At 46.2% G+C, this 23,999-nt stretch overlaps 1 protein-coding gene across 1 annotated transcript in view; it reads left to right on the top strand.

Moving 5' to 3' along the window:
• Nucleotides 1-23,999, top strand: part of LOC141147320 (protein mono-ADP-ribosyltransferase PARP14-like) — a 171,151-nt gene that overhangs the window by 92,010 nt on the left and 55,142 nt on the right. The window contains exon 7 of the mRNA XM_073634541.1: nt 10,388-10,621. Coding sequence (XP_073490642.1) covers nt 10,388-10,621 — 234 coding nt within the window. The remainder of the gene's footprint in view (nt 1-10,387; nt 10,622-23,999) is intronic.

The following is a 23,999-nucleotide window of genomic DNA, read 5'->3' as shown; positions in this document are numbered from 1 at the left end:
TTCCCACTGATCACCAATGTAAGGGACATTCTTCTCACTGATCACCAATGTAAGGAGCATTCTTCCCACTGATCACCAATGTAAGGAGCATTCTTCCCACTGATCACCAATGTAAGGAACATTCTTCCCACTGATCACCAATGCAAGGAACATTCTTCTCACTGATCACCGATGTAAGGAGCATTCTTCCCACTGATCACCAATATAAGGAACATTCTTCTCCCACCAATGTAAGGGACATTCTTCCCACTGATCACCAATGTAAGGGACATTCTTCCCACTGATTATCAATGTAAGGAACATTCTTCTCACTGATCACCAATGTAAGAGACATTCTTCTCACTGATCACCAATGTAAGGAACATTCTTCTCACTGATCACCAATGTAAGGAACATTCTTCCTACTGATCACCAATGTAAGGAACATTCTTCTCACTGATCACCAATGTAAGGAACATTCTTCCTACTGATAACCAATGTAAGGAACATTCTTCCCACTGATCACCAATGTAAGGAACATTCTTCTCACTGATCACCAATGTAAGGAACATTCTTCTCACTGATCACCAATGTAAGGAACATTCTTCCTACTGATCACCAATGTAAGAAACATTCTTCTCACTGATCACCAATGTAAGGAACATTCTTCTCACTGATCACCAATGTAAGGAACATTCTTCCTACTGATCACCAATGTAAGGGACATTCTTCTCACTGATCACCAATGTAAGGAACATTCTTCTCACTGATCACCAATGTAAGGAACATTCTTCCTACTGATAACCAATGTAAGGAGCAATCTTCTCACTGATCACCAATGTAAGGAACATTCTTCTCACTGATCACCAATGTAAGGAACATTGTTCTCACTGATCACCAATTTAAGGAACATTGTTCTCACTGATCACCAATGTAAGGGACATTCTTCTCACTGATCACCAACGTAAGGAACATTCTTCTCACTGATCACCAATGTAAGGAACATTCTTCTCACTGATCAACAATGTAAGGGACATTCTTCTCACTGATCACCAATGTAAGGAACATTCTTCTCACTGATCACCAATGTAAGGAACATTCTTCCCACTGATCACCAATGTAAGGAACATTCTTCTCACTGATCACCAGTGTAAGGAACATTCTTCCCACTGATCACCAATGTAAGGGACATTCTTCTCACTGATCACCAATGTAAGGAGCATTCTTCCCACTGATCACCAATGTAAGGAGCATTCTTCCCACTGATCACCAATGCAAGGAACATTCTTCCTACTGATAACCAATGTAAGGGACATTCTTCCCACTGATCACCAATGTAAGGAACATTCTTCTCAGTGATCACCAATGTAAGGGACATTCTTCTCACTGATCACCAAGGTAAGGAACATTCTTCTCACTGATCACCAATGTAAGGAACATTGTTCTCACTGATCACCAATGTAAGGAACATTGTTCTCACTGATCACCAATGTAAGGAACATTCTTCTCACTGATCACCAATGTAAGGAACATTCTTCTCACTGATCACCAATGTAAGGAACATTCTTCCCACTGATCACCAATGTAAGGAACATTCTTCTCACTGATCACCAATGTAAGGAACATTCTTCCCACTGATCACCAATGTAAGGAACATTCTTTTCACTGATCACCAATGTAAGGAACATTCTTCCCACTGATCACCAATGTAAGGGACATTCTTCTCCCACCAATGTAAGGGACATTCTTCCCACTGATCACCAATGTAAGGGACATTCTTCCCACTGATTATCAATGTAAGGAACATTCTTCTCACTGATCACCAATGTAAGGGACATTCTTCTCACTGATCACCAATGTAAGGAACATTCTTCTCACTGATCACCAATGTAAGGAACATTCTTCCCACTGATCACCAATGTAAGGAACATTCTTCTCACTGATCACCAATGTAAGGAACATTCTTCCCACTGATCACCAATGTAAGGGACATTCTTCTCACTGATCACCAATGTAAGGAGCATTCTTCCCACTGATCACCAATGTAAGGAGCATTCTTCCCACTGATCACCAATGTAAGGAACATTCTTCCCACTGATCACCAATGCAAGGAACATTCTTCTCACTGATCACCGATGTAAGGAGCATTCTTCCCACTGATCACCAATATAAGGAACATTCTTCTCCCACCAATGTAAGGGACATTCTTCCCACTGATCACCAATGTAAGGGACATTCTTCCCACTGATTATCAATGTAAGGAACATTCTTCTCACTGATCACCAATGTAAGAGACATTCTTCTCACTGATCACCAATGTAAGGAACATTCTTCTCACTGATCACCAATGTAAGGAACATTCTTCCCACTGATCACCAATGTAAGGAGCATTCTTCCCACTGATCACCAATGTAAGGAACATTCTTCCCACTGATCACCAATGCAAGGAACATTCTTCTCACTGATCACCGATGTAAGGAGCATTCTTCCCACTGATCACCAATATAAGGAACATTCTTCTCCCACCAATGTAAGGGACATTCTTCCCACTGATCACCAATGTAAGGGACATTCTTCCCACTGATTATCAATGTAAGGAACATTCTTCTCACTGATCACCAATGTAAGAGACATTGTTCTCACTGATCACCAATGTAAGGAACATTCTTCTCACTGATCACCATTGTAAGGAACATTCTTCCTACTGATCACCAATGTAAGGAACATTCTTCTCACTGATCACCAATGTAAGGAACATTCTTCTCACTGATCACCAATGTAAGGAACATTCTTCCCACTGATCACCAATGTAAGGAACATTCTTCCCACTGATCACCAATGTAAGGAACATTCTTCTCACTGATCACCAATGTAAGGAACATTCTTCCCACTGATCACCAATGTAAGGGACATTCTTCTCACTGATCACCAATGTAAGGAGCATTCTTCCCACTGATCACCAATGTAAGGAGCATTCTTCCCACTGATCACCAATGTAAGGAACATTCTTCTCCCACAAATGTAAGGGACATTCTTCCCACTGATCACCAATGTAAGGGACATTCTTCCCACTGATTATCAATGTAAGGAACATTCTTCTCACTGATCACCAATGTAAGGGACATTCTTCTCACTGATCACCAATGTAAGGAACATTCTTCTCACTGATCACCAATGTAAGGAACATTCTTCCCACTGATCACCAATGTAAGGGACATTCTTCTCACTGATCACCAATGTAAGGAACATTCTTCTCACTGATCACCAATGTAAGGAACATTCTTCCTACTGATCACCAATGTAAGGGACATTCTTCTCACTGATCACCAATGTAAGGAACATTCTTCTCACTGATCACCAATGTAAGGAACATTCTTCCTACTGTTTGCACTTATTTCAAGGGTTTCTGCATTGAAAAAAAAGGTTGAGAAGGACTTCTCTGGTGTAGTATACATGTGTACATTCATGCCCTAATTAGGAAATATAACAGTAGAAGAAGACAACACATAATTACATATTCGTTATAATAAATAATACCTCTAGTTTTTCATATTTGGCTTCTCTTTCTTTCTGGATCTGGAACAAATTAGAATTACAAAGATTGTTATTTTGATCCTTTTTAATTGCAAACCATTTAACTCTCATGCCGCGTACACATGATCGGAATTTTCATCAGAAAAACCTTGGATGGTTTTTCCGACGGAATTCCGCTCAAGCTTGTCTTGCATACACACGGTCACACAAAAGTTCTCTGCACTTTCGACCGTCAAGAATGTGGTGATGTACAATACGTACGACGGCACTAGAAAAGGGAAGTTCCATATGAAGCGCGCCACCCTTTGGGCCCCTTCTGCTAATCTCGTGTTTATCTCGTGTTAGTAGAAGTTTGGAGAGAGACGATTCGCGCTTTTCAGCCTCGTGCTTTTCAGATCATTAACTGCTCTTCAGTTTGTGCTTGTGGGTTCGTATCTGTTCTTCAGTGAGTGTAGTCAGTTTGCATCTGGGTTTCAGTGCGTATTATTATTATAGTACTTTTTTTTTTACAGTGTGTTCTTGTCCACTCGTTTCTGATTTTCAGTTCGCTCTTCTCAGGCCTTTCTGATTTTCAGTGCTTTCTGTTAGTTTGTTCTGACCAGCCGACTGTTTTGAAGCCATGTTGCGGTTACGTACTCATCATAGAGTTCGTGCTTTGTGGGGGCTTGGTGTTGGGGTTCTTGCTTTGACCCAAGCCCAGTCCATTAACAGGATGGGGAGGTGTTCATGGACCAAGAATTGGTTGCTCCAGCATGACCAATTCTGTCATATGCCTTTGTTGAGGGAGATCCAGGAGAATAATCCTGATGATTTCAGGAATTTACTCCAGATGACGGACCCCGTTTTTCACTGTCTTTTGGCTTTGCTGTCCCCTTATATTATGAAGCAAGACAGCAAGACACCTGCATGCGGCAAGCCATCACTCCCGAGCAGAGGCTAGTCGCCACGTTGCGGTACTTGGCAATGGGGAGAAGTCTGCAGGACCTCAAGTTCTCAACAGACATCTCCCCCCAGGCTCTGGGGATCACTATTCCAGAGACCTGTGCTGCCATCATACAGGTCCTGCAGAAGGACTACATTAGGGTAAGTTTTCTCCTTTAACATCACATTCTATGTATTTAATGTTTGCTAATGTATTGTATTTCTTTCATCATTCCATAATTACCATGATTGTAATATGCTGTGAATGTCCTCTTTGTCCTCATGCATACTGGAAATTTTTAATCCCCCTTTTTCGTCCTTAATGCATATTTCCCTTCACTAACCTCCCCAGCATGCTCTCCTGGGCCCATATACACCTAGCCTAGTCACTTAACAATGTATTTTGTGAGCTCCATAGTAGTGCTTTACCCTAAACACCCCCTAAAATGTGTCCAAATGTTATTTGTGTCCTTAAATTCAGGCAGAGTGCCAGAGGCTTTTTTTGGGGTCCCAAACTCATCTAGAACCCCCCCTAACATTTTTACAATGGGCCATCAGAGGGGGTGAGGAATCTGATAAGTGTACCTTATCTTTTTGTCTTTAAATACTCCTTAAAATAACTATTATATTGATGTTGGCCAAGAATGTTTGTGTCTAATCTGCTTGCAATGTTATGTGCAAAAGTAGTAATTTTATTTTTTCTGGTTTGACTCCACAGTTTCCTTCAACGCCACAGGAATGGCAGACTGTGGCTTCCCAGTTTGCCGAGCGTTGGGACTTTCCCAACTGCGGAGGGGCAATCGATGGGAAACACGTCCACATCATCCCACCACTCCACTCGGGGTCATACTATTTTAACTATAAGGGGTTTCATAGTATAGTGTTGATGGGCGGTGGTGTCGGCGACATATGAGTTTCTCTATGTGGACGTGGGGTAGAATGGCCAGATTTTGGATGGTGGAGTCTTTGCCCAGACCGAGTTCTATGGATGTCTCCAGAGTGGTGGCCTGGGATTGCCACCTGCGGAAGAGAACGTGGAAGGACTTCCATTTGTGTTTGTCGCAGATGAAGCATTTGGTGAACATCTGATCCCCCAGAGGACCCTCACCCCGGAGAAGAGTGTTTTTAATTACTGGCTGGCCAGAGCCAGAAGAGTGGTGGAGAATGCGTTTGGTATAATGACCAGCTGGTTCCGCCTATTCCTTACGGCAATCAATATGGCTGAGTATAAACTCAATCACATAGTGCTAGCGTGTTGTATTCGCCATAATTATTTAAGGAGAAATGCTCCAAACTATGTGGCCTCAGTTGGGCCTGAGGCTGCAATTCAAATCCAATGATGGCCCTGGAAGCTGGCCGTCCTGGCTTGCCCCCCCAAAGCACCCGTGATGTGCGTCAAAAGTATCTGGACTATTTTACGGGTAGGGGGGCCATTGCTATGCCAGCAAATTTTTGATTCTTTTATAAAATAAAAAATTATTTTGATCTGAAATCATCTTGAATTTGATTTACTGCTTGTGTTTCTTTTAGCTGTGTCCTAGGTTCTCCTAGTGCACTTGTAGTGGATTTTGCTTAATTAAATAACCCCCATTGTCACTGTAAACACCAACTTAATACAAAAACTTGTACTGAGCATTGAAAGAAGAAGCCACACATTGTTGAGTATAAAAACTTTTACTCCGTGCACATTCACATGTGCGTTGTAAAACATTTTTCCACCAAAAATACATCTTTGTTTAATTAAGTTTGACATTTTTAGTTTTATATTTTGCTTTAACAGGCACGTTTCAAACCATAACATACACAACTCTGGAACTTACAAAGTTCAATGTACAAAATGTGAAGGTAATATCAGGCATGAGTATGTCAAAACTGTGTTGATCTTGCCTTCATCAGATTGATGTCACCCCTGTAAAAGCCAAATTTTGAAGATGCACTAAAATTAGGATTCAAAATGGGGATTTCCCTCCTGATCCCATGCCTAATGTCAACATGTGCTATCTACCATCATGGGGGATCAATGGACGTGTTTTGGGGGTGCAACCACTTCCTCTCACCTACTTGAGTTACAAGGAAGGGGTTGCACCCACAAAACGAGTGCATTGATATCCCATGATGGCAGATAGCACATGTTGACACACTGTGTGCATCTTCAAAATTTGGCTTTTAAAATGTATTCAAACTTCAGGAAATTTCTCCTAAAAAATATAAAATGGTGTCCTTTGGTTGTTATTTAGATTCTCCCTAATACATCAATCATGTTCTTCAGTTTTTGTTCAACATCATTGGTTTTTTGCTTGATGATGTCTAAAATCTGACTACAATGCATGATGTCCTGGATTAGCATTTGTACACTTTCACTTGTGAACTGCGAATCTTCTTCCACAACATACACATCACCTAAAATCAAAAAACACACCATTTATTAGAAATAGGCAGGCATACATCTATTACCTGAAGCTGTGGTCTCAGACACTCACCTGTTGTGGTCACTATTTCATCCACCTCTCCTTCCTCCACATCCTCTGGTTGTGTGCTGAGTTCCCCTTCTTTAGTAGGTGGGGGGTCCCTGGTGTCCTCAGATGTCCTGAGTCTTTTCTCCCCTATGAGAATTAAACGAAAGGTATACTTAACACACAGATGTTTGAGGCCAGATATAGGAATATGAAACATTGCTTGGAAGTGTGGTACAATTGTCTGTTTTGGCAGAGTTCCAAGCTGAATACATGATTTTTTCCCTTACCAAAGCTGGAATACTTACCTTTTTTGGACAATATTCACACATGGAGACACCCCTAGTATCCCCTGGAACACCTGTGTGGAACACCTTAAAAACTTTGTTCTGGTGTCCCACACTAGTGCTCCAGCGTCCAGATGTGTAAACAGCTGCTGAGTGTCCTCTCCTTACATTACACTGAATCAAGTTTGCATTTTGCATTTCATTATAGTTACAAACACATCTAGACAACAATGTACTAAACTTATTTTAATACAAATAGGCATGACCAAATGTAGTTAACCTGCATCTGCAAAAAACATTGTATTATTAGTGGGCGAGCGAACGATGTTTACTACGACCGATTACTGTGCCCACGAGCCTGAAAGTTGCCATTTTAAACTGTACAACAGTAAAGAAAAGCACATGGAGGAGCATGCAAGTAATAATAATAATAATATTAACACAGAACAACTACTTACTTTTTAGAAGCACTTTCTTGATCCTTCTGTACTGATTCCTCAATTTCAGGTCTGACCAGCGTTTCCTCAGTTTCTCCTTGGATCGTCGTGCCCCAAAATTCCTGTGCAGACTTCTCACAACTTTAGACATGATCTTGGCCTTTCTCACATTTGGGTTTAGGTAAGGTCCATACTTCCCGTCATAGTCGGCCCTCTTCAAGATGTCCACCATCTCTACACTGGCCATATTTGAGGCCTTAAATCTCCTCCGTGATTGGGATGTTTCAGGCTCTGGGCTTTCCTCCTCGTTACTGGAATTACGCACCTGCTGTGTCTCCGCCATGTCCTCTCCCACTGCGCTGAAAGAGAAGGGGCGGTGCATATTCTAGAAACAACGTCAGGGGCGGGCGACGCGTGTGGAGTTTCACGCATGCGCAGTGTATATAAAGCGTAATGCATGTGCGTCGGACGTACGATCTGTGAGCGGAGGAAGTGCCGATCATGAGAATGAAGGTAACATTTTAACTTGGGGCAACAGTGGCCTATACTGCTTCTAGATTGAGGCCTATATTGTGATAAGATTATGAGAGTTTAGCCTGACATTAGGGTTTTTCTCTTGTTTTTTGTCTTGCAGAAATAATGAATCCGTTCAAAAAGCCAGAATTTATGATCCAGTTTATAGATAGGTACAGGGAGCTGCCCAGTTTGTGGCAAGTCAAACATAACAGACCAACTAGGAAGGCAGCGCTGGAGAAACTGCTGGAATTTGTGAAGACGGAGGTCCCCAACGCAGACAGTGATTTTTTTAGACAGGAAAATCGGTAGCTTGAGGAGCACATACAAGAAGGAGCGTAATAAGGTCCTGGCATCCCAGAGGTCAGGAGCAGCAGCAGAGGACATGTATGTACCCAGTCTGTGGTACTACAACAAAATGCATTTTCTGGAAGACCAGATTGAAGTGAGGGCATCACTTTCCACACTCCCTTCCACCCCAGCTGAGGCTTCCGAGGACCAACCTGGGCCTTCCATCCAGGAAGCAGTGGAGGAGCCCAGCTTGAGGCAGGTATAGTATTTTTCTACATATTTCTTGTCCTAAAATTAATGATGTTAACTAGATGTTATTATTGATAAGAAATTAATGATTGAACAAAAATGTTTTACATATCAATAGACAGTAGTGGCCAAAAATTATGGGGACAAGAATGAAAAATGATGGGCTCAGAAGGATAGTCTTTTCTATTTATTAACATTCAATTTGCAACAGTCATGAGCTGAAAATTGTGTGTGATTGATGAAGCAAAAACTAAAACTATGTCCCTTTTTTATACACAGGAAAGCCTCAGCCAGGATGAGGGTCTGGAATGTGGCAGCCAGAAGGTGGCAGGGGGAAGTGGCAGTCAGGAGGTGGCCGGCCCCAGTGGACTGACCCAATCCCAGGTCCCTCCCATCCACCTTCCACCCAAAAGGCCCAGGAAGGGGAGGAACGTAGAGGAGGCAGCACTTGCCCTCATTCGGGATGCTCATGCTACCCTAAGAGACCCCCCCAGCGTTCAAGAGGGTTATGGCTGCATAGTAGCAGCTAAAATGCAGGAAATGGAGAAGGGACAACGCCTCTTATGTAAGAACATAATTTTACAGACCCTAAATAAGGGGTTGAGTGGCCAAATGACCGAAAATACCCACCTTTCGGAGTTCATCCATCCTCCTCCTTCTCCTACACCTCCTCCAACCCCTGCCACAACTTCACGAACAAAGTCACAGCGTGCAGGAAAGCGTGGAAGGAAGACAAGAGAGTGATGGCCTGGGTTCAGTCTGGTCTGACAGAAGACACAGGCTGTTGTAGTACCACAGCCTGGGGACATATATGTCATCTGCTGCTATTCCTGATCTCTCGGAGTCCAGGACCAGATTGTGCTCCCTATTGTATGGACTCTTCAGGCTACCAATTTTCTTTTTCAAATAGTTGATGTCTGCCCTGGGGTCAAAAGGCTTCGCAAATCTCTGCAGTTTCTCCAGCGTTTCCTTCCCTCTTTCTTTTGTTATGACCCAGAATAAATGGTAATTTTGTTTTCAGCAAATACTTGCCTATGTGTTTTTATTAAAAAAGGACAGTTTGTTTGCGACTAGGCAGGTACATTTCCAAAATGCAATGTCAAATAATTAATAATAAGGGACACCAACAGCAACCTCCTTGAGGTTAAAAAATACAAGATAATAATGTTGTTGTGGTAACTTGACACACAAAAAAATTAAAAAAAATTATGGAGATCACTAGAAAATAATTTTAAAATAATCCAAAAAAAAGGAGGAGATCTTGATTTAAATAAAAAAAAAAAAAAAAAATCACTATAAAAAATAATTCTAAACATTATTATGGAGTTCTGGCTTTAAAAACTAAAAATATTATTAAGGAGATCATGAGAAATAATAAAGAAATAAGTTTGTCAGAACTCTGTGTGAATATCAGCAGCAAAACAACTTCATTCTTCTAGCATTATAAAGAACAAAAGAATGCGCTGCATTAAAAGATACAAAAATTTACAGTGTGACGAATGTGCTATCTCCATTAGGATTGCTAGTTTTACCAGACCAAACGCTTCCGTCTCGTACTTGATTCTGAGCATACGCGCGGAGCATACGCGCGGTCGGAATTTCAGACCAAAAGCTTGCATCGGACTTTTGCTGGCAGAATTTCCGGTCGTGTGTACGCAGCATTAGGGATTTTTTTTTTCAATTAATATCACTTGGTAATGCTTGTCTTCTCTTTCCATGGCAGACGGATGTCCTTGTGAACAGTGTAGGAGCCGATCTGATCCTTAATAGTGGTGCCATATCCAAAGCCTTGCTGAGTCGGGCAGGCTCTAATATGCAAAAACTCCTGAACGATGCAAGTTTCGACACTCAGGCCGCGCCAGGATCCGTGTTTAGTACCGACGGCTGCAATCTCAACTGTCAAGAGGTTCTTCATGTTGTGGCCCCCCCATGGGACAGACAAGGAACATCGGAAACGGTACCTTCAGGCCCACAGAGTGTGGTGGGAAATTCTTTGGGGTCAATTTATTAAAGGACTGAAATCTGATCAATTTGTAAAGGAAATTTTCACTTAACTTAGTGAATGTGGTAAAAATTCACATTGCAAAGAATACCCAATCACATGCAAAGAAAAAAAAAGAAAAAAAAAAGGATTTTTGCTGGATGGTTGAGGCCAACAAAACTTCACCTCATTGCAGATGTTTAGTCCTGAGATGTGGTGACTGCATTCTTTTTCAGGGTAGTGGGGGTATTTGGAAAGGGGCAGTTGTGTGGGAGTGGTGAATGGATGGTAAGGGGGGAGCATTGGTGGGAGTTGGGGCGGGCGTGGGGGGGGGAGGGAGGGTCTACTGAGCCAGAGCCCACTGTAGTATTTAATATTAACCTTTAGAAAAGGGGTAAAGAAAGAATAAACAGCCTTCAAATCATATCAGAGACAATATTTAAAGGGCTTCTGGGGATACGATCATTTGGCAAGGAATGAACATTATTCCTCCGAATGAACTCAATCCAACAAAACCAAGTTTTCCTATAGTGTTCTTCATGGTGTTGGAGGGATGAGGTTAGATCTTCCATTTGTTGAGTTTAACCGCTTGCCGATCAGCTCACGCCGATATACGTCGGCAGAAGGGCATGTACAGGCAGATTAACGTACCTGTATGTTGCCCTCTAAGAAGCGGTTTGCGAGCGTGCGCGTGCCCGCCGCGAGCTCCGTGAGTGTGATCACGGGTCTAGCGGACTCAATGTCCGTGGGGATTCCCGCGATCGTCTGACGGAGAGGAAGAACAGGGAAATGCTGATGTAAACAAGCATTTCCCCGTTCTGCCTAGTGACAGATCACTGATAACAGATCCTTGTAATTGGGAGCAGTGATAAGTGATGTGTCACACACAGCCCCTCCCCCCCACAGTTAGAATCACTCCCTAGGACACACTTAACCCCTACTGCGCCACCTAGTGGTTAACCCCTTCATTGCCAGTCACATTTACACAGTAATCAATGCATTTTTAATTGCACTGATCGCTGTATAAATGTGAATGGTCCCAAAATAGCGCCAAAAGTGTCCGAACTGTCCGCCATAATGTCGCAGTCACGATAAAAATCGCTGATCGTCGCCATTACTAGTAGAAAAAAAAAAATATTAATAAAAATGCCATAAAACTATCCCTTATTTTGTAGACACTATAACTTTTGCGCAAACCAATCAATGCACGCTTATTGCGATTTTTTTTAACTAAAAATATGTAGAAGAATACGTATCGGCCTAAACTGAGGAAAAAAAATGTTTTTTTAATATATTTTTGGGGGATATTTATTATAGCAAAAAGTAAAAAATATTGCGTTTTTTTCAAAATTGTCGCTATTTTTTTGTTTATAGCGCAAAATATAAAAAACGCAGAGATAATTAAATACCACCAAAAGAAATCTCTATTTGTGGGAAAAAAAGGACGTCAATTTTGTTTGAGTGCAACGTCGCACGACCGCGCAATTGTCAGTTAAATCGACACAGTGCCGAATCGCAAAAAGTGCTTTGGTCTTTGGCCAGCCAAATGGTCCGGGGCTGAAGTGGTTAAGATATGGTGGACCTCAAGAGAGACATCAGTAGAGAGTATTAGGCCATATTTATAGGTGTTGTTGTTATCTCTTTCAACAAATGTGTATCTCATTATATGACTGAAAGCATTCTAGGGGTTTTTCAAGTTTCTCATTTAAAATGTGAAAGGAGAACTGTAGTTTATGTTGGAGAATCAGATAGATCTTCTAGACTATTCAGTGTTGGTCTAGATTTAATAATAATAAAGAGCAGTGGCGGAACTACCAGGGTCGCAAAGATCACACCTGTGACTGACCCTGGAGTTCCGCCACTAGGGGGGCCCCCAAGAGCCTGGACTGTTGCTCCCCAGCAGCTGCAGAGCTCTAAGCTGAGAGAGTCTCTCTCTCACAGCCCAGAGCCAGTACTGACAGTTGCCCCCACCCCCCACATGGATGGGAGAGGAGAGAAAAAGCTGGTTCTGCTCCTCATCCTCCTGCCCTCCCCTCCTGTGTTCTGTGTGGGTGGGAAGTTTGAAGCCCAGCAGCCAGAAAAGGAAGGTACTCAAATGTAAGGGATGCTCTGTGGACTATCATGTAAGGGGGGCTTTGGTGAGCAGAGACCCCCTTACATCAGAGTTCCCTATAATCATCATCAGATTCATCAGAGTCATCCATTACAGTGTAAGGGAACTCTGCCAGTTCAGATGTAAGGGGAAACTCTTCAGATTCAGATGTAAAGGGGAAAATCTTTTGATTCAGATGTAAAGGGGAACTCTGTGGATTCATATTTAAAGGGGAACTCTGCAGACTCTGATGTATGGGTGAATTCTTGTTATTAAAGTCACATGATTAGAAATGTTATGTTAACCACTTCAGCCCCGGGAAAGATTTGGCTGCTCAATGACCAGTCCATTTTTTGCGACATGGCACTGCTTCGCTTTAACTGACAATTGCGCGGTCATGAAAAGATGTACCCAAATAAAATTGACGTCCTTTTTTCCCCACAAATAGAACTTTCTTTTGGTGGTATTTGATCATCTCTGCGGTTTTTATTTTTTGTGCTATAAACAAAAAAACTGTAACAATTGAAAAAAAAACACAATATTTTGTTTTTTTGCTATAATAAATATCCCCAATTTTTTTTTAAAAAAGCTAATTTGTTTCCTCAGTTTAGGCCGATATGTATTCTGCTACATATTTTTGGTAATAAGCATATATTGATTGGTTTGCGCAAACGTTATAGCGTCTACAAAATAGGGGATAGTTTTATGGTGTTTTTATTATTATATTTTTTTTTTTACTAGTAATGGCGGTGATCTGCGATTTTTATCGGGACTGCGACATTATGGTGGACACATCGGACACTTTTGACACATTTTTGGGACCATTGGCATTTATACAGCATTCAGTGCTATAAAAATTCACTGATTACTGTGTAAATGTCACTGGCAGGGAAGGGGTTAACTAGGGGGCGATCAAGGGGTTAACTGTGTTACCTAGGGAGTGATTCTAACTGTAGGGGGGAGGGACTAACTAGAGGAGATGACAGATCGTTGTTCCTAGCTAGTAGGAACACACGATCTGCCTCTTCACAGAACAGGGATGTGTGTGTGTTCACTAGGGATGAGCCGAACATGGGTTCGACTCGAACATCGGCTGTTCGATCGTTCGTCGAATTGCGAACGATATGGGCCGTTCGCGCCAAATTCGTGTGGCGCGTCACGGCCCATAATTCACTGCGGCATCGCAGTGCATTGCTTGCTGATGATTGGCCAAGCATGCACTATGACCCGCATGCTTGGCCAATCACAGCGCCGCCTTAACAGAGAGCCATAATTGGCCAAAGCCAAGGAGGCTTTGGCCAATTATGGCTCAGGGGATTTAGTACACGCCCCACACTATATAAGGCCGCCTGCACGGCGGCCCTGTGCAGTGTGTTCCGGTGTGCTTAGAGAGAGAGAGAGAGAGACAGTGTCATTTCATTTGAGTTAGCTAGATTAGGCAGGACAGTCAGTCAGTTAGCTGCACTTAAAGTGTATTGTGTATATATATGCATCCCAGGTGTTGTGTATATATATATATACACTGTATTCAGTTTAGCTAGATCCGTTCCTGTTATCTTCTAGACTATTTACATTTAGTGCAGTGCGTCCTGCTCACAGTGTTCAGCTAGATCCATTCCTGTTATATTCCTACTGACAGGCAGGCTTGTCTTGTTACAGTATTTTAAAGAAAATTACTGGTGTTCTTTTGATCCTATTAGTGCCACAGTCAGGCAGCTAGACTATTTACATTTAGTGCAGTGCGTCCTGCTCACAGTGTTCAGCTAGATCCATTTCTGTTATCTTCTTACTGACAGGCAGGCTTGTCTTGTTACAGTAAATACAGCTACCTGAAGAAAATTACTGATGTTCTTTTGATCCTATTAGTACCACAGTCAGGCAGCTAGACTATTTACAGTTAGTGCAGTGCGTCCTGCTCACAGTGTTCTGCTAAACCTACAAGTTAGTGGGGTGCGTCCTGCTCACAGTGTTCAGCTAAACCTACAAGTTAGTGGGGTGCATCCACCTCACAGTGTTCAGCTAAACCTACAAGCTAGTGGGGTGCGTCCTGCTCACAGTGTTCAGCTAGATCCGTTCCTGTTATCTTCTTACTGACAGGCAGGCTTGTCTTGTTACAGTATTTTAAATAAAATTGCTGGTGTTCTTTTGATCCTATTAGTACCACAGTCAGGCAGCTAGACTATTTACAGTTAGTGCAGTGCGTCCTGCTCACAGTGTTCTGCTAAACCTACAAGTTAGTGGGGTGCGTCCTGCTCACAGTGTTCAGCTAAACCTACAAGTTAGTGGGGTGCGTCCACCTCACAGTGTTCAGCTAAACCTACAAGCTAGTGGGGTGCGTCCTGCTCACAGTGTTCAGCTAGATCCGTTCCTGTTATCTTCTTACTGACAGGCAGGCTTGTCTTGTTACAGTATTTTAAAGAAAATTACTGATGTTCTTTTGATCCTATTAGTACCACAGTCAGGCAGCTAGACTATTTACAGTTAGTGCAGTGCGTCCTGCTCACAGTGTTCTGCTAAACCTACAAGTTAGTGGGGTGCGTCTTGCTCACAGTGTTCAGCTAAACCTACAAGTTAGTGGGGTGCGTCCACCTTATAGTGTTCAGCTAAAGCTACCTGTAGAAGGTTGGTGGTGTTCTCATACTACAGGCAGGCAGTTGATTTTGCTAGCTGCAGTATCAGTACATATATATATATATATATATATATATATATCCCAGCTTAGTGCAGCTACAGGCCATTAGTATGTCTGGAAGGCCAAGAAGGAGAGGCAGACAGTCACAAGCCAATAAGAGAGGGCAAGCAGGCTCTGTGTCTAGTGCTGGTCGTGGAGACGGTGCATCCTCATCAGCACGTGGCCATGGGACACGCTTGGCCTTTTTTTCGGCAGCTGGCCATGTTGAGCCGCAACATGCGGAAGACTTGGTCGAGTGGATGACCAAGCCGTCCTCATCCTCCTCATCCTCTCTCACCCATGCCCAGGGTACTTTGTCTGGCAAAGCAGCGGCCTCTTCCCTCGGCTCAATGTCATCAGTGACTCCTTCCCTAGCCCCACCATGTCCTCCTGAGGAGTCCCTCGAACTGTTTGACCACAGTGTTGGGTACATGCTCCAGGAGGATGCCCAGCGTTTGGAAGGCTCTGATGATGATACTGAGCTCGATGAAGGCAGTAACACGAGCACGGACAGAGGGGGTGCCCAAGAAGGACAGCAATCTGGCAGTCATGCTCCCCCTGCTGCAGCATACTGCCAGGTTTGCTCCAGTGATGAGGAGGGAGGGGATGATGAGGTCACTGACTCAACGTGGGTGTCTGATAGGAGAGAGGAGGAGGAGGAGGAGGCGGCACATCACCAACGAGGCAGGATGCCCTCCAGGGGCCAGCCTAAGGGCAGCACATTGACTGCATCACACCCCAAAGCTCCACATGTGCAGGGCGCTGCAGTCTCTGCGCGTTATTCAAAAAGTTCTTTGGTGTGGGCCTTTTTTGAGACGAGTGCATCAGATCGCACCGCTGCTATTTGCAACATATGTCTCAAGCGTATCTCGCGTGGCCAAAACATCTCCCGCTTGGGTACCACATGCTTGACCAGACATATGTTGACCTGCCATGCAGTTCGTCGGCAAGCGTATCTAAAAGACCCACACCAAAGAACAAAGAGGACCTCTGCTTGCTCCTCATCAGCTGAGATTTCCAACCCCACTAGACCTTCAGTCCTCTCTGAGACCTGCACTGAGAGGAATGAAGGTGTAGAATTAGGTGTGTCACAGCCACGTACTTGTGGGCAATCTGATTTTGGTACACCGACGTCAGATTGTACGAGGCAAATTTCCCTGCCCCAGCTGCTGCACCGCCGAAAGAAGTTTGCTCCCAGCCATCCACATGCCCAGCGGTTGAATGCTAGCTTGGCAAAATTGCTAGCACTTCAACTGCTGCCTTTTCAGTTGGTAGACTCTGCCCCCTTCCATGAGTTTGTGGAATGTGCAGTTCCTCAGTGGCAGGTACCCAAACGCCACTTTTTCTCACGGAAGGCGATTCCGGCTCTCTACCAGCATGTGGAAGGCAATGTCCATGCCTCGCTGGACAGGGCGGTCAGCGGTAAGGTGCATATTACCGCTGACTCATGGTCCAGCAGGCATGGACAGGGACGTTACCTAAGTTTCACGGCGCATTGGGTGACTCTGCTGGCAGCTGGGAAGGATGCAGGACAAGGTGCAGTAGTGTTGGAGGTTGTTCCGCCACCACGCCTCCAAAATGCTAATGATTGTGACACACCTCTCTCCTCCACCCCCTCCTCTTCTTCTTCCTCCATGGCCTCTTCCTCGGAACCAGCAGTGCTCCGTAGTCGTTCAAGGGGCTACGCAAGTACGCAGGCCAAAAGATGCCATGCGGTGCTTGAGCTGGTGTGCTTGGGGGACAGGAGCCACACTGGGGCAGAGGTTCTGTCAGCTCTGCAGGGGCAGGTTCAGAGGTGGTTGACGCCACGCCAACTTAAGGCAGGAATGGTGGTTTGCGACAATGGCACCAACCTCCTCTCTGCCCTCCGACAGGGACAAATGACCCATGTGCCCTGTTTGGCTCACGTCCTTAACTTGGTGGTGCAGCGGTTCTTGGGCAGGTACCCGGGCTTACAGGATGTCCTGAGGCAGGCCAGGAAAGTCTGTGTGCATTTCCGCCGGTCATATAATGCCAGTGCTCGGCTGACGGACCTCCAAAAGGAGTTTAACCTGCCCAAGAACCGCCTAATCTGTGACATGCCCACCAGGTGGAACTCAACGTTGGCCATGCTGCAGCGGCTGCACACGCAGCAGAGGGCCATCAATGAGTACCTGTGCGACTATGGCACCAGGGCAGGGTCAGGGGAGCTTGGTTTTTTTTCCCCACGCCAGTGGGCCATGATCAGGGATGCATGCACTGTCCTGTCACCATTCGAGGAGGCCACGAGGATGGTGAGCAGTGACAGTGCATGCATCAGTGACACTGTCCCCCTTGTCCACCTGTTGGAGCACACGCTGCGTGGAATAATGGACAGGGCACTTGAGGCAGAACAGAGGCAGGAAGAGGAGGACTTCCTTAGCTCTCAAGGCCCCCTTTATCCAGACAGTGTTCCTGCGTGCCCGCCGATCTCACAGGAAGAGGACGAGGAGGAAGAGGAGGAGGAGGAGGAGGAAGATTGTGTCAGTATGGAGGTGGAGCCTGGCACTCAGCATCAGCAGCAGTCTTTAAGGGATCAGTCCCAAGAAACACATGGACTTGTACGTGGCTGGGAGGAGGTGGCTGCGGACCATGTCGTCCTTAGTGACCCAGAGGACTCCGGACCGAATGCCTCAGCAAACCTACGCTGCATGGCCTCCCTGATCCTGCAAAGCCTGCGTAAGGATCCTCGTATTCGTGGTATCAAGGAGAAGGACCAATACTGGCTGGCAACCCTCCTTGATCCACGTTACAAGGGTAAGGTTGCGGACCTTATCTTGCCATCGCAGAGGGAGCAGAGGATGAAACATCTTCGGGAGGCCTTGCAGAAAGGTCTGTGCAATGCGTTCCCAGAGACTGGGAGGTTACAAACTCCTGTTTCTGGACAACGTGTTGCTGAGGCTTCGGTCAGTCAAAGAAGGAGCGGTGGAGAAGGTGGCCGTCTGACCGATGCGTTCAGACAATTTTTTGGTCCGCAGCCCCAAGGTATGATCGGTTCCAGCAACCATTGCCAGCGTCTGTTTTACATGGTGCAGGAATACCTAGGGGCAAGATCAGACTTGGACACCTTTCCCACCGATAATCCTCTGGGTTACTGGGTCTTGAGGATGGATCACTGGCCAGAGCTTGCACAGTATGCAATTGAGCTACTGGCCTGTCCTGCATCCAGCGTTCTTTCGGAACGCACATTCAGTGCTGCTGGAGGTGTGGTAACCGATCACAGGGTGCGTCTGTCCACTGACTCGGTCGATCGACTGACCTTCATAAAAATGAATGAGTCTTGGATCACCACCAGCTACCAAGCACCTGATGCTGATGTAACCGAATAATTTTTTTTGAAATCTCAGATCCCTTTAAAGACTGCCTATGCTGATGCTGAGTGACTATTCCTGAGTAATTATCCTCTTCCTCCTCAATCATCACGCTGATAGCTTGTAAGAGCATTTTTGGTTCTGGGCGCCACCACCAGTGCCTAAGGCACAATTTTTCAGCCCCTGTTTAACAGGGGCGTGTAATTACGATTTTTGATGTAATACTTTGCAGCAGGGCTCGTTCCTGCATTCCAACTAGAGTGTCTGTGAGGGGTTGCAGTGTTGTGGCACCAGCACCAGTGCCTAAGGCCCAATTTTTCAGCCCTTGTTTAACAGGGGCGTGTAATTACAATTTTTGATGCAATACTTTGCAGCAGGGCTCGTTCCTGCATTCCAACTAGAGTGTCTGTGAGGGGTTGCAGTGTTGTGGCACCAGTGCCTAAGGCCTAATTTTTCAGCTCCTGTTCAACAGGGGCATGTAATTACAATTCTTGATCTAATATTTCACAGCAGAGCCCTGTGAGGGCTTACAGTGTTGTGGCCACAACAACACCTAAGGCCCAAATTTCTGCTGAGTATATAGGGCAGGACCCTACTTTCAAACAACTAACTTACAAACGACTCCTACTTGCAAACGGAAGGAGACAACAGGAAGTGAGAATAAATCTACCCCTAGGAAGGGAAATTCTCTCCTGTAAGAGTTAATATGGGAAAAACATTTCTCCTTTCCACTGATGCTTTCCAATCCATTGGGACAAAAAGTGAGGTGAAATCTTCTGAAGAGGAGGAAAGACAGCAAAACAAATGTCACAGGGGTGATAACCCTTCCCTATGTTTTCCAAAAAGCTTAAAAAAGATTTTTTGGCTGGAGCTAAACACGTTAAAAATGTACCCGTTCAAAATTACAAAGAGATTCTACTTAACAACAAACCTACAGCCTGTATACTGCTGTTCAGAGTATATAGGGCCTGGTGGCCCCACACCTTTCCTTATTTTAATTTGGGTGCGGGGTTCCCCTTAATATCCATACAAGACCCAAAGGGCCTGGTAATGGACTGGGGGGTACCCATGCCGTTTGTCTCACTGATTTTCATCCATATTGCCAGGACCCGACATTACATTAAACCCGCAAGCAGTTTTAAATGAGATTTTTTCCTTTAAAAATGACATTTGGTGCAGGGACTGTTCTAAACATGGGAAACACGTGTCACTTTACAGGCATACTATAGACACCCCCCAGGTACGATATTTAAAGGAATATTTCACTTTTTTTTTTTACTTTAAGCATCATTAAAATCACTGCTCCCGAAAAAACGGCCGTTTTTAAAAGTTTTTTTTGCATTGATACATGTCCCCTGGGGTAGGACCCGGGTCCCCAAACCCTTTTTAGGACAATACCATGCAAATTAGCCTTTAAAATGAGCACTTTTGATTTCGAACGTTCGAGTCCCATAGACGTCAATGGGGTTCTAACGTTCGTGCAAACTTTCGGTCCGTTCGCAGGTTCTGGTGCGAACCGAACCGGGGGGTGTTCGGCTCATCCCTAGTGTTCACACACACACATCTCTGTTCTGGCTCTCGTGCCCGGGATCGCATCGGCACCCCTGCTTAAAGAGCCGACGTACAGCTACGACGGTTTGCAGGAATATGCCGACCTATGGCAGTATAATGACAGCAGCTGGTCGGCAAGCGGTTAATCACAAAATATACTGTATATACAGGGCTTTTTTTCTCAGAGAATAGGTGCAGGAACCCACCCTCCCCAGTCAACTCTCCGCCCCCTCACCGCCCCAACTCCACCCCTATTCCCGCCCCCAATACCGCCATTCCTTGGGAAAGAGAAGTAAAGTGTTCTTTACCTTCTTCCTCCCTGTCCACAGCTCACCTCCCCATCCACAGGTCACCTTCTCTTCTCTCGTCCACAGCTCACCCCCCCCCCACACACACACAGGTTACCTTTCCCTTCATGCACAGCTTACCTTCTCTTCTCAGTTTACTCCCTCCCCTCTCCACAGCTCACCCCCTCCTCCCTCTGGTTACCTTCTCTTCTCTCGTCCACAGTTCACTCCCCCACAGCTCATCCTCTCCACAGTTCACCTCCCCCCCACAGTTCACCTCCCCCCCACAGCTCACCCTCTCCCCCTTCCTCTCCACAGTTCACCCCCCCCACATCTCACCCTCTCCACAGTTCACCTCCCCCCCACATCTCACCCTCTCCACAGTTCACCTCCCCCCCACAGTTCACCTCCCCCCACAGCTCACCCTCTCCCCCTTCCTCTCCACAGTTCACCTCCTCCCCACATCTCACCCTCTCCACAGTTCACCCCCCCACATCTCACCCTCTCCACAGTTCACCACCCCCCACATCTCACCCTCTCCACAGTTCACCCCCCCGCACATCTCACCCTCTCCACAGTTCACCTCCCCCCACATCTCACCCTCTCCACAGTTCACCCCCCCGCACATCTCACCCTCTCCACAGTTCACCCCCCCGCACATCTCACCCTCTCCACAGTTCACCCCCCCACATCTCACCCTATCCACAGTTCACCCCCCCGCACATCTCACCCTCTCCACAGTTCACCCCCCCACACATCTCACCCTCTCCACAGTTCACCCCCCCGCACATCTCACCCTCTCCACAGTTCACCCCCCCACACATCTCACCCTCTCCACAGTTCACCCCCCCGCACATCTCACCCTCTCACCAGTTCACCCCCCCCACATCTCACCCTCTCCACAGTTCACCCCCCACACATCTCACCCTCTCCACAGTTCACCCCCCCGCACATCTCACCCTCTCCACAGTTCACCCCCCCGCACATCTCACCCTCTCCACAGTTCACCCCCCCACATCTCACCCTCTCCACAGTTCACCCCCCCACATCTCACCCTCTCCACAGTTCACCTCCCCCCACATCTCACCCTCTCCACAGTTCACCCCCCCCACACATCTCACCCTCTCCACAGTTCACCCCCCCGCACATCTCACCCTCTCCACAGTTCACCCCCCCGCACATCTCACCCTCTCCACAGTTCACCCCCCCCACACATCTCACCCTCTCCACAGTTCACCCCCCCGCACATCTCACCCTCTCCACAGTTCACCCCCCCGCACATCTCACCCTCTCCACAGTTCACCCCCCCGCACATCTCACCCTCTCCACAGTTCACCCCCCCACAGCTCACCCTCTCCACAGTTCACCTCCCCCCTCACACCTCACCCTCTCCACAGTTCACCCCCCCACACATCTCACCCTCTCCACAGTTCACCCCCCCACACATCTCACCCTCTCCACAGTTCACCCCCCTACAGCTCACCGTCTCCACAGTTCACCTCCCCACACATCTCACCCTCTCCACAGTTCACCTCCTCCCCACATCTCACCCTCTCCACAGTTCACCCCCCCACATCTCACCCTCTCACCTCCCCCCCACATCTCACCCTCTCCACAGTTCACCCCCCCCCACATCTCACCCTCTCCACAGTTCACCCCCCTACAGCTCACCGTCTCCACAGTTCACCTCCTCCCCACATCTCACCGTCTCCACAGTTCACCCCCCCACATCTCACCCTCTCACCTCCCCCCCACATCTCACCCTCTCCACAGTTCACCCCCCCCCCCACATCTCACCCTCTCCACAGTTCACCCCCCTACAGCTCACCGTCTCCACAGTTCACCTCCTCCCCACATCTCACCCTCTCCACAGTTCACCCCCCCCCACATCTCACCCTCTCCACAGTTCACCCCCCCATAGCTCACCCTCTCCACAGTTCACCCCCCCCATAGCTCACCCTCTCCACAGTTCACCCCCCCACATCTCACCCTCTCCACAGTTCACCCCCCCCATAGCTCACCCTCTCCACAGTTCACCCCCCCACATCTCACCCTCTCCACAGTTCACCCCCCCCACATCTCAACCTCTCCACAGTTCACCCCCCCACATCTCACCCTCTCCACAGTTCACCCCCCCCCCCACAGCTCACCCTCTCCACAGGCCGATATGTATTCTTCTACATATTTTTTGTAAAAAAAAATTGCAATAAGTGATTATTGATCGGTTTGCGCAAAAGTTATAGCGTTTACAAAATAGGGGATAGTTTTATGGCATTTTTAGTAATAATTTTTTTTTTAAATGCCGGCTATCAGCGATTTTTGTTGTGACTGCGACATTATGGCAGACACATCGGACATTTTTGGGACCATTGTCATTTATACAGCGATCAGTGCTATACAAATGCACTGATTCCTGTGTAAATGACACTAGCAGTGAAGGGGTTAACCACTAGGTGGCAGTGTAGGGGTTAAGTGTGTCCTAGGGGCGTGTTTCTAACTGTGAGGGGCGTGGCTGTGTGCTCCGATGACAGGGAGCAGAGATCGAGTGACACTGTCACTAGGCAGAATGGGGAGATGCTTGTTTACATCAGCATCTCCCCGTTCTTCCTCCCCATGAGGTGATCGCAGGTATCCCCACGGCGATCGAGTTCGCGGGACCCGCGACCCGACTCACGGAGCTTGCTGCGCGCCCGCTGGCTGCCTCTTAAAGGGGTACATACAGGTACGTGGTTTTGCCTGTACGAGCCCTTCTGCCAATGTATATCTGCGTGAGGCGGTCGGCAAGCAGTTAATACCGCAGATAATCAGCCTTCAGAATTTTAATTTCACAGTGAGGTGGTTTTCAGGTGTTTTAGCGCTAGAAACAGCCTCTGCAAAGCGCCTGAAATCTGCCTCCCATTCATTCCAGTGTGTCTTTTCACACTCGGGCAGTGCGCTTGCAGGAAATTCCAAAAAGTCCTGCAAGGAGCATCTTTGGGTTGGGAGCCCTGTATACAGCACTCCCACAACGCCCTGCCCATTGGAATGAATGGGCAGCGCTTTCTAATCGCCTTAAAAGCGCTTTGAAAGTGCCGCAAAACTGGAGTTTTTAACCCTTTTTTGGGGGATAAAAGCACCCCGCTGGCGTCCGGAAAGCTAAAGAGCCTCTAAAACAAGCGGCGCTTTAGCGCGAACGGCCGGCGCTTTCAGTGTGAAGGTATTCTCATAAAACGATCCTTGCTGAGTCACTTTACTGCGTGTCCCACACTCCTCAATCTGCATACAACGATCTCCAGCTGCAGATTGAGGAGTCTGGGGCATGCAGTAAAATGACTCAGCAAGGATCGTTATATGAGGAAAATTCTAAAGACTCATTATCTGCTGTATTAGACCCCTTTCACACTGAGGCAGTTTTCAAGCATTTTAGCGCTAGAAATAGCACCTG

Source organism: Aquarana catesbeiana, linkage group LG06 (genome assembly GCF_042186555.1).
Source record: "Aquarana catesbeiana isolate 2022-GZ linkage group LG06, ASM4218655v1, whole genome shotgun sequence".
NCBI classification, from domain to species: domain Eukaryota; kingdom Metazoa; phylum Chordata; class Amphibia; order Anura; family Ranidae; genus Aquarana; species Aquarana catesbeiana.
This window is presented reverse-complemented; position numbering and strand designations above follow the sequence as displayed.